The sequence below is a fragment of the Chiloscyllium plagiosum genome, chromosome 2, assembly GCF_004010195.1.
Source record: "Chiloscyllium plagiosum isolate BGI_BamShark_2017 chromosome 2, ASM401019v2, whole genome shotgun sequence".
NCBI classification, from domain to species: Eukaryota; Metazoa; Chordata; class Chondrichthyes; order Orectolobiformes; family Hemiscylliidae; genus Chiloscyllium; species Chiloscyllium plagiosum.
This window is the reverse complement of record NC_057711.1, coordinates 128114755-128129686: the sequence shown is the minus strand read 5'-3', so window position 1 is coordinate 128129686 and position 14932 is coordinate 128114755. Positions and strand designations below refer to the sequence as shown.

General features: G+C 43.3%; 1 protein-coding gene across 2 annotated transcripts in view; it reads left to right on the top strand.

The window, feature by feature from the left end:
* Positions 1-14932, top strand: part of LOC122563838 (A disintegrin and metalloproteinase with thrombospondin motifs 19-like) — a 526911-nt gene that overhangs the window by 257884 nt on the left and 254095 nt on the right. For both annotated transcript variants that reach the window (XM_043718038.1, XM_043718033.1), the window contains exon 10: positions 920-1021. In XM_043718038.1, coding sequence (XP_043573973.1) covers positions 920-1021 — 102 coding nt within the window. The remainder of the gene's footprint in view (positions 1-919; positions 1022-14932) is intronic.

Here is a 14932-nt window from a genome sequence, read left to right as displayed (position 1 = left end):
GGTCTCAGCACGGACTCCCGGTCTCAGCACGGACTCCCGGTCTCAGCACGGACTCCCGGTCTCAGCACGGACTCGCGGTCTCTGTACGGACTCCCGGTCTCAGCACGGACTCCTGGCCTCAGCACGTTCTCCCGGCCTCAGCACAGACTCCCAGCATCAGCCTTGAGTGAATTCAGAGCAAACTCTTGTAACTGCTGTCCTTGAGATGAGGCTGTGCTCAGTCTGGAGGCTAGGTGCCAGAATTGGGTTGGAAGTTCTGTTATTCTGACTTTTTATTTTTTTATTTTTCTCATTTATTTCTATGACTTTGTACTTTAAAATCTGTACCTAGGTACATTGATACCTAAGTTGGCACAGTAAGTTGCAGCTTGTAAACTTTTCAATGTACTCGCATGGCATATGATTGTAAAGCTAATTTTAATTGTAATGGGTATTTACCACAACTTTATGTCCTTCATATAACTTAGTGTGAATGCTCTTGTCAGTGCTCTAAAATAGAAGTGCAATACAGAATGCCATGACCAGATCTCTGCCTTTAACTCTAATGCATGGATACCAGAGGTTGCTAGTAGAAAGTGAGGACTGCAGATGCTAGAGATCAGAACTGAAAATGTGTTGCTGGAAAAGCGCAGCAGGTCAGGCAGCATCCAAGGAGCAGGAGAATCGACGTTTCGGGCATGAGCCTGAAGAAGGGCTTATGCCCGAAACGTTGATTCTCCTGCTCCTTGGATGCTGCCTGACCTGCTGCGCTTTTCCAGTATACCAAAGGTTGCTGTTCAGTTTACTCATTGATAATGGTGAACAGTTGGAGCCTCAGTGTTATTCCTATCCCAAGATCTAAGCCATTTTCCAGAAGATGTAAAATATAGTATTATTTTCTTAGGAGAAGTCACTGTCCTGTTTTTACCCTTTGTTGTAGCATGTCATATGTACTGGGCTATGGTGCAAAGTAGATGGTGAGCAGGAGTGCAAGACCAAACTAGACCCACCACTAGATGGTACAGAGTGTGCAACAGAAAAGGTAAGAACTCTATTCTCTGTGTTTAAAACATTATTTGTTTCTGTTTCCTTGCTTTTTTTCTGAGATGTATCAATGTTACAAGTGATCTGAAAGATTGCATCTCTTTCTATTTGGTTTCCATTCTCCATATCAATAAAGAAAGATGGAAGTGTAAACTTTGAGCAACAGGTGAACCTAGGTATTTCCTGCTGCTACTGTGCTGTTGTGACATGATTATCTGTTTTACATTTGTCTCCTCGTGCATTCTCTATGTCAGCGCATTGATCAATCAGGATCGAATTACCAACTAGTCAGCACTTGTTTCTTTTGCTATATAAATTGTTGTTCCCTTTGAAAGTTGATGTTCTTGTAAAATGACAAGTTCCAACAGCATTGTTCCTTTATCAGCAATGATGGAAACATTCCATAACGCACGAAAGCCATAAGTGTATTGGGTAAATTATAGCGGCTACAATTATTGGCACAGCATAAATAAAACAAACAACTCAATCATTAAATTGCTAAAGATGAAAATGGCGTGTAATTTTTCATGTGTTAATCATTCTCCAGTGACTGGTTTGTGGATGGTTTAGATGTTACAGCTAGGTTATACCATTTAGCTGTTAATTTGACATTTTTAAAATAATTGATAAAATTCCTCATGCGAGTTTGTGGCAGGATGAAAGTGCATAGAAAATATTATAAATTTTACCGCTTAAGCTGGTCGAGTAGGCATCCGCTGCGTGGAATATGTTGTATTTCTCAAAGTAATGCTCCTTTACACTCTATATGGGTATTGTTCTGCCAACAATTCTCTATTTACAATGTCCAAGATCTTCCTTTGAAGTCCACAATCTGAGCTTCAATGACAGCATTTCATGATGAACTATCAAATATTAATGTACGATTTTCACTTCATTGAACAGGACATTTTTGATCTAGAACATGATTTGTCCCATTCTGGAGAACCAGGCACAGCACCTATGATTCAGCTCATTATTTTCCTAAATATTGGTGTTAGATAGCTGCCTGAATAATGTGTCCACTTTTTTTATATATGGTACAAAGTTTCAAATTTAGTGGTCGCTGCATAACACCTATTGACTCACACTCTGATTAGTAACATTTTACAATTTCAACTTGGGTATTTCGAATATCCTGTGATAAATGCTACCCACCTCTGGAATCTGCTCATATTGAGCACTACAAATCTCATTGGAGTCGACATTTCATTGATGGGACAGTCCTTGGCCACAAAGTGGGAATAAAATTGAGAATAGTGAAGGGAAACTACTGTTGGGCAGCTCATAGAATCACAGAATCCCTACAGTGCAGAAAAAGGCCATTTGGCCAGTCGCGTCTCCACCGACCGTCCAAAGATCATCTCATCCAGCTCCTATCTCTGTAACCCCATTTCCCATGCCTAATCCACCTAACCTGCACATTCCTCAGCAGCATGGGGCAATTAGCATGGCCAATCCATCTAATCTTTGGACTGTGAGAGGAAACCGGAGCACCCTCAGAAAGCTATGCAGACCCAGGGAGAATGTGCAAACACCACATAGATTGTCGCCCAAGGCTGGAATTGAACCCGAATCCCTGGCACTGTGAGGCAGTACTGCTAACCACAAAGCCACCCTGCCATTTCTCACCCACAATAAAATGCAAAATGAAACCTGAATTCCACTCATTCTGTAAACCATTATTCATATCAAACCTATTGTACAAGATTCAACCAAAGTCGAGACGAACTGTCCAGAAATTACCCCTGCCCTCTCCTTTGTCTCAGAATATCTGCAACACTTGGTTCAGCTCAGTAGCTCCAGACAGATACAAGTCTGAGACATTAACCACAGATGTGGCAATTGGGACTGTCCAAATGAATACAAGTTCCCACAAACTGCAGTTCAGACACGCAACCTGCTCTGCCATGTCTGAGTCTAAATTAATTACATGTATTTCTTAGTTTCTTTGCATCTTATTTATTTTCTACATACTAAACCTCAATAAGCTGCAGACACTGTTATAATTTTACTGCCTTAAGCTTCCATATAAGGTTCAAAAAGCCCCTCCTAAACTGTTGGCACTGAATTTCCATACCAGACTTGTTAATGTTGCACTTTTTTTAAGACCAGTTACATTTAAACAAGGTTCTTCACTAAGAACAGACATTCATAAAATCATCGCTTGTGAACATTGAGTCTAACCAGGTCAGGTAGAGTTAGTTGCAAAGTGGAGATTCTCAATGTTATTTGAACTGTATATGTCAGCTTCATACTTAGAGAGTACTCCTTACAATGTTAGTGTGACATTTCTGTTTCCTGTGGCCTCTTGTAGTGAGATTGCCAATTAGTGCTAAATTAGTCATGTTTGTGCCATGGATTCATGCCAAGCAAGGAGTTTGAGCAGTGTCAAACTCCTCACATGTAGGATCCCTCCAGACAGCACACACACAAACTTTCAGTTGATCTGAATATGAACCTTTAAAACAAAGGCTAGTTCTTAACCGTTGTACCACCCAATCTCTCGTGGTTTGGAGCTTTCTACTTCTCATAATTTATTGAGTGACTGGACTTCTTGGATTTCAAGCTAGCGCACTTTTGGAATGTCTATTAGCTTCAATTCACAGAAGCCAGAATTGTAAGCTCTATGTTTTAGTTGATTTATTCACAAATATGATTTGATGAGTTAGTTAAAGTGAATAGTGGAGATTTTAACTCCTAGGTAGAAATAACAGGAGAGATGTTGGACTCCCTGTCTAGGCAAGGGGTTTCTGGTCAGGTCTTAGTAAGATTTTGCCAGCCAATTGTCTGGCAAAAGTGGGCCAAAAAATTGGATTGTTACTACCCAGCAGTGCTCAGAAATCCAGGAGAGATTTGGGTGAGTTTCACAAGTGAAAAGAGGAGAAATCCAATGTGGCAGAGGCTCAGATTTTCTCTGTGGGATCTAAGAATTCTGGCTTCTCCTTGCATAGCCCTGACCTTCTGGGGCATCTGCATCTGCTCTGACAGTTTTTACTGGTGTCAGCAATAAAATTAAAATTAGGCCCCAATCATGGCATTAGTGCTGAATCTGCTAGAAATTAAATGTGCCCAGTCTAGCATCATCTACTCATTGAATAGTCCTGAATGTCTGGCTGATTTATCTTCCCTCTGGATTATTACAGAGCTTAATTATGCTTAGAATATCAATATTGTTTGCATTCTGTCGAATTCAAGGAGTAAAATCAATGATCCTATCAGTTTTGCAAAAGTGGGTTCGGTGAACATTGGCCCCAGATGAAATAAAATAGTTCACAATACATTAAATAAGACCTGGCCAGTATATTACAAAACCTCAATGTGTCCTTTGTTAACTTAAACTTTTATTCTGGCTATGTTTTCCACTTTTCTAACTGATTTATGTTACAACTTTAAAATTGTTTCAGCATGGATTCATCTTGTACAAATGATTATGGTTGATTACGTAAATGAATGCATTCATACAATTTGTCTCTTACTGTAATTATAGCCTAACTTCAGAGCAAATTGTAAAGAAGACGATTTCACTTGAGTTGCTTTGCTTTTGACTCACTAAGGCCCCTACTCAACCGTAATTAAGTGAAAGTGAGGATTGCAGATGCTGGAGATCAGAGTCGAGAGTGTGGTGCTGGAAAAGCACAGCTGGTCAGGCAGCATCCAAGGAGCAGGAAAATCAACATTTTGGGCAAAAGCCCTTCATCAGGAATGAGGACTGATCAACCATAATTAAGACAGAAAGTGTTGGAATAACTCAGAAGGTCTGGCAGCACATGTGGAAAGAAATCCATATCAAGTCCAATATGACTGTTCTTCAAAACACTGCTTCCAGACTTCCAGAGGTTTTCCAGCATCTTCTCTTCTTTATGCAAACCTTCAGTGTATTCAGTATTTTGCTTTTCACCTGACTCAACAATGCTAAATGTCATTGCAAACTGGGTTAACGATAAGTGTAATTCTCTGATTAAGGTTTTGTGATTTTTTTTGGTTCATTCGTGAGATGTGGGCATTGCTGGCCAGACCAGCATTTATTGTCTATCCTAGAGAAAGTGTAGCTCAACCAGCAGGTGCTGTAAAAGAAGGAGTTCCAGGATTTTGACCTAGAGATAGTGAAGGAACTTCACAATGTTTCCAAGTCAGGATGGTGAGTGGCTTGGAGGGGAACTTGCAGGGGCTGGTGTAGTCGTGTACTTGCTGTCAGAGAGTCATAGAGATGTACAGCTTGGAAACAGACTCTTCAGTCCAACTTGTCCATGCCAACCAGAAATCCTAACCTAGTCTTCTCCCATTTGGCAGCACTTGGCTCATATCCCTCCAAACCCTTCCTATTCATATACCCATCCAGATGCCTTTTAAATGTTGCAATTGTACCAGCCTCCACCACTTCCTCTGGCAGTTCATTCCATACATGTACCACTCTGCGTGAAAACATGGCCCTCAGGTCTCTTCTTTAACTTTCCCCTCTCACCCTAAACCTATGCCCTCTAGTTCTGGACTCCCCCACCCCAGGGCACACAATATTCCAACAGTGGCCTCACCAATGTCCCGTACAGCCGCAACATGACCTCCCAACTCCTGTACTCAGTACTCTGACTAATAAAGGAAAGCATACCAAACACCACCTTCACTATCCTATCTACCTGCAACTCTACTTTCAAGGAGCTATGAAGCTGCACTCCCAAGATCTCTTTGTTCAGCAACAATTACAATTATCCTTGTCCTTATTACAACAATACCTGGGTCTAAAACAAATTCCGATTTGCATTTGCTATTTTACCGTAAATGAGATTTCCACCATAACTCCCAGCACAAGTGGGAGAATTGCAAGGGAATTCCTGACACTTTAAATAAAGTTTTCAGCAACATGCCATAACAGAATAATGATGTTTTTAAAAAATCTCCTCATTCTTTTTAGGTCATGAGCCAAATTACTTACAATTTAATTTATCAATGATCTATCATTTGTGATGCAAACATTACATTTTAAGGTTTGAATTAAAGGCAGAAGACCATCAGTAGATTGAGTGGGAGCCCAGAACGAGAGGGTGTAAGTTTAGGGTGAGGAGGGAAAATTTTAAAAGGAACCTCAGGTGCAACTTTTTCACACAGAGGATGGTGTGTGTACAGAAAGAGCTGCCAAAGGGAATGGTGGAGATTGGTATGATTGTTTTAATTAACACTCATAAAACAGATATATTTTATTTCAGAAAGTTCAGCATCCAAATGTTTTAGTTTATTATCTTTGTGTGAGAAAATTCCTAACCTGTTATGCAAGTATCCCTTGAAAATGGAGAACCTACTGATCAATTTTTAATCTATACTCCAGTGATAAAACACTCGGCATGGAATTGTAATAATAGATCTCTGAACATTTGGTACCAAACTCTGAATTTCTGAAGAGACACAGTATGGAACCTACTGTTTTAATCAGTTGCCTTGCTCACTTACATAAAAAGTGGTAGATATCCACATGACTCTTCAGAACAAAGCACTCTGTACCCTCTTCAAATCGGTTTAGAGGGCAGTAGTAGACCTTCCTCTGAAATCACGTCCCATTAACAGACATGTGGCCATTTGAGAGGTATCAGCCAGTCAGAGGTCAGCAGTTTACCCGCTTGGCAATGCCAGTGAAAGATCAGGGCTACAGACAGAAGAGCACGCAAGATCACAGGGACCAGTGCATCAAGTGAATGATCCAGGACTCGACGTGGGCCCAAAACTGTTCACAATGTCAAGATGGATCAGAGCTTTATACAGCCTCAGTAGTGCAGCTCTGTTCTTGTATTCTAGCCCTCTTGAAATGAATACTGGCATTGCAGTTACCTTCCTAACTCTCAATTAAAATTGCATGTTAACCTTATGCGAATCCTGAACTAGGACTCCCAAATCCCTTCATGCTTCAGATTTCCGAAGCCTTTTCCCCTTTAGAAAAAGGTCTATGCTTCTATTCTTCCTACCAAAGTGAATAATTCACACTTTCCCACATTGTATACCATCTGCCATTTCTTTGCTCGTGATCCTAACCTGTTCAAGCCCTTCTGCAATCTAAACACTTGCTCAACCTGACCTGTCCCTCCACCTGGAAAAAGTGAGGACTGCAGATGCTGGAGATCAGAGCTGAAAATGTGTTGCTGGAAAAACGCAGTAGGTCAGGCAGCATCCAAGGAGCAGGAGAATCGACATTTCGGGCATGAGCCCTTCTTCAGGAATCCTGAAGAAGGGCTCATGCCCGAAACGTCGATTCTCCTGTTCCTTGGATGCTGCCTGACCTGCTGCACTTTTCCAGGAACACATTTTCAGCTGTCCCTCCACCTACCTTTGTGTCATCTGCAAAATTAGCAACAATGCCCTCAGTTCCTTTGTCCAAATTGTCAATGAATAATTTAAATAATTGTTTTCTCAACACTGACCCCTGTGGAGCTCCACTTGTCACCAGCAGCCATCCTGAAAAAGACTCCTTTATCCCCATTCTCTGCCTTCTGCCAGACAGCCAATACCCTGTCCTTGCCAGTACCTTGCCACAAACACTGTGGACACATACATTATTGACCAGCCTCCTCAGTGGCACCTTGTCAAAGGCCATTGGGAAATCCAAAAAGATCATGTACACTGGGTCACCTTTGTCTAACTTGCTCATTATCTCCTCAAGGGATTCTAACAGATTCATCAGCTGTGACCTGCCTTGAAGCTGTCCTGGCTCTGCTCTACTTTCCCATGCACTTCCGCGTACTTTGCAATCTCATCCTTAATAATGGACTCTCAAATCTTACAATGGTACCATGGTAGCCCCAGCTATTCCTCTTCTTTGTCAGGAATGTGGAATAGTCTGTCTTCTGCAACTACACTGGCATCATCCCCCACCCTTCCTCTGCTGTATTGATGACTGTATTGGCGCTACCTCATGCTCCCACGAGAAGGTTGAGCAGTTCTTCAACTTCACTAACAACTTTCACCCTGACCACAAATTCACCTGGACCAGCTCGGACACCTCCCTCCCCTTCCTGGACCTTTCCATCTCCATCTCCGGTGACCGACTGACCATGAACTTCTACTACAAACCCATCGACTCCCACAGCTACTTGCTCTATGCCTCCTGTAAAAACACTATCCCTTATTCCCAATTCCTCCACGTCCACCATATCTGTTCCCAGGATGACCAATTCCACCATAGAAATTCCCAGATGGCCTCCTTCTTCAAAGACCACAATTTCCCCTCTCACGTGGTCGACGATGGCCTTCAGCGCATCTCCTCCACTTCCCACACCTCTGCCCTTGAACCCCACCCCTCCCAATGCAACAAGGACAGAATACCCCTGGTCCTCACTTTTCACCCCACCAACCTCCATATACCTTGCATCATCCTCCGTCATTTCCACCACCACTAGGAATATATTTCCCTCTCCACCCCATCAGCATTTTGGAGAGACCATTCCTTCCACGTCAGATCCACGCTGTCCCACCAGCTCACACCCCACTCCCGGCACCTTTGCCTGCCAGTGCAAGAAGTGCAAAACGTGCACCCACACCTCCCCCCTCACCTCCATCCAAGGTCTCAAAGGATCCTTCCATATCCAACAGAGATTTACCTGTACTTCCACACATGTCATCTACTGTATCCATTGCACCCGATGTGGTCTCCTCTGCATTGCGGAGAAGGGACGCCGACTTGTGGATGGTTTCAGAGAGCATCTCCGGTACATCTTCACCCACCAACCCCACCACCCCGTGGCTGAACACTTTAACTCCCCCTCCCACTCCACCAAGGACATGCAGGTCCTCGGCCTCCTCTATCGCCAAACCCTAATCACCCAACACCTGGAGGAAGAACACCTCATCTTCCACCTTGGATCCTGCAACCACACAGGATTAATGTGGATTTCACCAGTTTCTTCATTTCCCATCCCCCCCCCACCTCATCCCAGTCCCAAGCCTCCAACTTGGCACCGCCCTCATGACCTATCCATCACCTTTCCCATCTATCCACTCCACACTCCTCTCCGACCTATCACCTTCTCACTCATTTTCACCATCCCATTGCATTCTCAGCTACCTTCCCTCAGCCCCACACCCCCTTCCCATTTATCTCTCAGCCCCCCCAGACCACAAGACTCATTCCCTCTGAAGGGCTTATACCTGAAACGTCGATTCTCCTGCTGCTTGGATGCTGCCTGACCGGTTGTGCTTTTCCAACACCACACTCTCAACTCTGAACTCCAGCATCTGTAGTCCTCACTTCCTCCCTCTCAAATCTTACCAACAACCCAGGTCAGGCTAACTGGCCTGTAGTTTCCTGTCATCTGCCTCCCTCCCTTCTTAAACCAGGAATTGCATTAGCCATTTTCCTGTCCTCTAGGATTATCCCTGACTCCAGTGATTCCTGAATATTACCACCAATGCCTCTGCAACCTCCTTTTCCTTTCCCTGGGGTTAATCCGCCTGGGTGATTTATCCATCTTCAGCAGCACCTTCTCATTCATGATGGCAGCAATCAGCCCTGTTCCTGACTTTCTTGAAGTTCTGGCATGTTGCTGGTATCTTTCACTGTGAAAACGGATTGAAAGTATCTATTCAGTTTTCTCCGCCATTTCTTTGTTCCCTATTTCTACGTCTCCAGCTTCATTTTTCAGTGGTTCGATGTCCACTCTTGCATCTCTCTTCCCTTCTATATATCTAAAAAAAAGTAATCTTTTAATATTACTAGCTAGCTTACTCACATATTATATCTTTTTGCTTTTTCACTTATCCTCTGCTGGTTTTTAAAGGCTTCCCAGACCTCTGGCTTCCAACTAATCTTCACCATATCTTATGCTTTCATTGGCTTTATGCTGTCCATGACTTTCCTGTGAATCACGGTTGCATCGTCTTCCCCTTAATGCATTTCCTCTTCCTTGGGATTACTTTCTGTCGTGCTTCCCAAATTCCTCTCAGAAATTCCCGCCATTGCTGCTCCATTGTCTTCCCTGACAGGTTCCTCTTCCAATTAACTCTGGCCAGCTTCTCCCTCATGTCTTTGTAGTTGCCTTTACTCAATTGTAATCCTGTTATAACTGATTGCAGCTTCTCTCTGTCAAATTGCAGAGTGAATTCTATCATAGTATGGTCGCTGCCCTCTGGGGGTTCCTTCACGTTCAGCTCCTGAATCAAATCTTCTTCATTACATATCACCAAATCTGGAATTGCCTGTTCCCTAGTGGGCTGTACCACAAGGCAACCACCTGGCAAACATTCCACACACTCCTTTTTTTGAGATCTGATTTTTCCACTCCACCTGCATTTTGAAGTTCCCCATGATTACTGGAAAAGTGCCTTTCTTACATGCCTTTTCTATCTCCTGATTTATTTTCTTTCCCACATCCTGTCTACTGCTAGGAGGTCTGTGCACAACTCCCATCAGTGTCTTTTCTCCTTTGCAGTTCATCAGACTTTATGTCACCTCACAATGGATTTAATTTCATTTCTTACTAACAAAGCAGATGCATTCTGGGTAATCCAAAATGGAGGAAGGGAAACATTTCTGGCTGAAACAGGCTGCTCCTTTATTGAGGTATTTTAGGTGTTGGAGGTGATTTCGTTGAATTCCAGGAGCAGCATTTACTGTTTTATATGCTGTTGCATTGTTTTGGAACTCAACAGCAGTTTTAAAAGGGAGAAGAACAGACAAAGGAAGCACATGGTGAGGTCAATGCAGGAGGGAGAGAGAGAGAAAGAAACTGACACCACAGTGTACCTGCACAGTTACTACCTTTGCTGTTTGAATTCATGTATAGCTGGACATCAGAGTGCATCTGGGAAAATTGACAGACAGTGAAATTCACAACTGATCTTGGAGGAATCTGTTTGGGTGAAGTTCACAGCACAGAATCAGATAAGTTAATAGTTCTAAGTGTGGCCTACGGGAAGTCTGCAGTAGTGAGTAGAGTGGGTTCTTTCTTGATTATATGTTTTTTGAGATATGTCTCGTGTCGGCGGCATGGTGGCACAGTGATTAGCACTGCTGCCTCACAGTGCCAGAGACCCGGGTTCAATTCCCGCCTCAGGCGACTCTATATGTGGAGTTTGCACATTCTCCCCATGACTGCGTGGGTGTGCTCCGGTTTCCTCCCACAATCCAAAAATGTGCAGGTTAGGTGAATTGGCCATGCTAAATTGCTAATCTAATCTAATCTTGATGAAATTTAAAATATAAGCCACAACTATTAATTTAACCTGGGGCAGTGTTTTGTAGAGGAATAAGACGGTGTTATTTTCTGGGTCTGTAGATTGTTAAGAAGCAGTACTGGCCTTTAGTACAGTGATATGCACTTTTTGTCAGATGTGGAAGTTTAAAGAGAGTTTAAGGGTTACTGCGGATTATATCTGCAATAAATGCTGTTGATTGCAAATCCTATCAAATCGAGTGGATCAGTTGAAGAGACGGTTAGAGGCAATAAGGAATTTGCAACAGCAACAGTATGTGATAATGGCAGTTATAGGAAGGGGAGAAAGTCTCAAATACAGTCACATAGATGGGTTGCAACAGGTATGCTGTTTTGGAAAATGTAGGGAGTGATCGATTCACAGGGGAATGTAGCATGAACAGCCACGTTTCTGGTATTGAGACTGGCTCTAAAGCAACGAGGGGTATGTTGGGTTCCAAGAGATCAATTGTGTTAGTAGACTCTCTCGTCTGAGGTACAGACAGACATTGCTGTGGCCAGCAGCGAAAAAGCAGAATGGTGTATTGCTTCCCTAGTGCCAGGATCAAGGATATCTCAGAGAAAGGGCAGAATGTTCTCGAGGGGGAGAAGGGCCAGCAAGAGGTCATTGTCCACATTGGAACCAACGATATAGGAAGGGAAAAGGTTGAGACTCTGAAGGGGGATTGCAGAGAGCTAGGTAGAAGTTTAAAAAGGAGGTTCTCAAGAACAGTAATATCTGGACTACTCCCGGTGCTATGACCTAGTAAGGGCAGGAATAGGAGGATAGAGCAGATGAATGCATGCATGACTGAGGAGCTGGTGTATGGGAGAAGGATTCACATTTTTGGATCATTGGAATCGCTTTTGTACAGTGACCTGTACAAGAAGGACAAATTACACCTAAATTGAAAGGGGACTAATATACTGGCAGGGAGATTTGCTAGAGCTGCTCAGGAGGATTTAAACTAGTAAGGTTGGGGGTGGGAGGGACCCAGGGAGATAGTGAGGAAAGAGATCAATCTGAGACTGGTACAGTTGAGAACAGAAGCAAGTCAAACAGTCAGGGCAGGCAGGGACAAGGTAGGGCTAATAAATTAAACTGCATTTATTTCAATGCAAGGGGCCTAACAGGGAAGGCAGATGAACTCAGGGCATGGTTAGGAACTTGGGACTAGGATATCATAGCAATTACAGAAACATGGCTCAGGGATGGACAGGACTGGCAGCTTAATGTTCCAGGATACAAATGCTACAGGAAGGATAGAAAGGGAGGCAAGAGAGGAGGGGGAGTGGCATTTTTGATAAGGGATAGCATTACAGCTGTACTGAGGGAGGATATTCCTGGAAATACATCCAGGGAAGTTATTTGGGTGGAACTGAGAAATAAGAAAGGGATGATCATCATACTGGGATTGTATCATAGACCCCCCCAATAGTCAGAGGGAAATTGAGAAACAAACATGTAAGGAGATCTCAGCTATCTGTAAGAATAATAGGGTGGTTATGGTAGGGGATTGTAACTTTCCAAACATCGACTGGGACTGCCATAGTGTTAATGGTTTAGATGGAGAGGAATTTATTAAGTGTGTACAAGACAATTTTCTGATTCAGAAAACTTGACCTACTCTTGGGAAATAAGGCAGGGCAGGTGACTGAGGTGTCAGTGGGGGAGCACATTGGGGCCAGCGACCATAATTCCACTTGATTTAAAATAGTGATGGAAAGGATAGACCAGATCTAAAAGTTGAAGTTCTAATTTGGAGAAAGGCCAATTTTGATGGTATTAGGCAAAAACTTTCAAAAGCTGATGGGGGGGGGGGGGTGCAGGTGTTCGCAGGTAAATGGACGGCTACAAAATGGGAAGTCTTCAGAAGAGAGATAACGAGAATCCATAGAAAGTATATTGCTGTTAGGGTGAAAGCAAAAGCTGATAGGTATGGGGAATGCTAGATGACTAAAGAAATTGAGGGTTTGGTTAAGAAAAAAAAAAGAAAGCATATATCCGGTATAGACAGGAGAGATTCAGTGAGTCCTTAGAAGACTAAAGAGGCAGTAGGAGTATACTTAAGAGGGAAATCAGGAGGGTAAAAAGGGGACATGAGATAGCTTTGGCAAATAGAATTAAGGAGAATTCAAAGGGGTTTTACAAATACATTAAGGACAAAAGGGTAACTAGGGAGAGAATAGGGCCCCTCGAGGTTCAGGAATAGTGGTGCTGGAAGAGCGCAGCAGTTCAGGCAGCATCCAAGGAGCAGTTCGAGGATCAGCAAGGCGGCCTTTGTGTGGAGCTGCAGAAAATGGGGGAGATACTAAACGAGTGTTTTGCATCAGTATTTACTGTGGAAAAGGATATAAAAGATATAGAATGTAGGGAAATAGATGGTGACACCTTGAAAAATATCCATCTTGCAAAGGAGGAAGTGCTGGATGTCTTGAAATGGATAAAGGTGGATAAATCCCCAGGGCCTGATTAGGTGTACCCGAGAACTCTGTGGGAAGCTAGAGAAGTGATTGCTGGGCCTCTTGCTGAGATATTTGTATCATCGATAGTCACAGGTGAGGTGCCGGAAGACTCGAGGGTGGCTAACGTAGTGCCACTGTTTAAGAAGGGTGCTGAGGACAAGACAGGGAACTATAGATCGGTGAGCCTGACCTCGGTGGTGGGCACATTATTGGAGGGAATCCTGAGGGACAGGATGTACATGTATTTGGAAAGACAAGGACTGATTAGGGATAGTCAACGTGGCTTTGTGTGTGGGAAATCATGTCTTGCAAACTTAATTGACTTTTTTGAAGAAGTAACAAAGAGTATTGATGAGAGCAGAGCAGTAGATGTGATCTATATGGACTTCAGTAAGGCATTCAACAAGGTTCCCCTTGGGAGACTGGTTAGCAAGGTTAGATCTCATGGAATACAGGGAGAACTGGCATTTGGAAACAGAACTGGCTCAAAGGTCAAAGACAGAGGATGGTGATGGAGGGTTGTTTTACAGACTGGAGGCCTGTGACCAGTGGAGTGCCACAAAGATAGATACTGGGTCCTCTACATTTCATCATTTATATAAATAATTTGGATGCGAGCATAAGAGGTATAGTTAGTAAGTTTGCAGATGATAAATGCGAGGTGCTCCGTTTTGGGAAAGCAAATCTTAGCAGGACTTATACACTTAATGGTAAGGTCCTAGGGAGTGTTGTTGAACAAAGAGACCTTGGAGTGCAGGTTCATAGCTCCTTGAAAGTGGAGTCACAGGTAGATAGGATAGTGAAGAAGGCATTTGGTATAGAACATAGAACAATACAGCACAGAACAGGCCCTTCAGCCCACGATGTTGTGCCGAACATTTATCCTAGCTTAAGCACCCATCCATGTTCCTATCGAATTGCCTCTTAAAGGTCACCAAAGATTCTGACTCTACCATTCCTACAGGCAGCGCATTCCATGTCCCCACCACTCTCTGGGTAAAGAACCCACCCCTGACATCTCCCCTATACCTTCCACCCTTCACCTTAAATTTATGTCCCCTTGTAACACTCTGTTGTACCCGGGGAAAAAGTTTATGACTGTCTACTCTATCTATTCCTCTGATCATCTTATAAACCTCTATCAAGTCACCCCTCATCCTTCACCGTTCCAATGAGAAAAGGCCTAGCACTCTCAACCTATCCTCGTACGACCTATTCTCCATTCCAGGCAACATCCTGGTAAATCTTCTCTGCACCCTCCCCAAAGCTTCCAC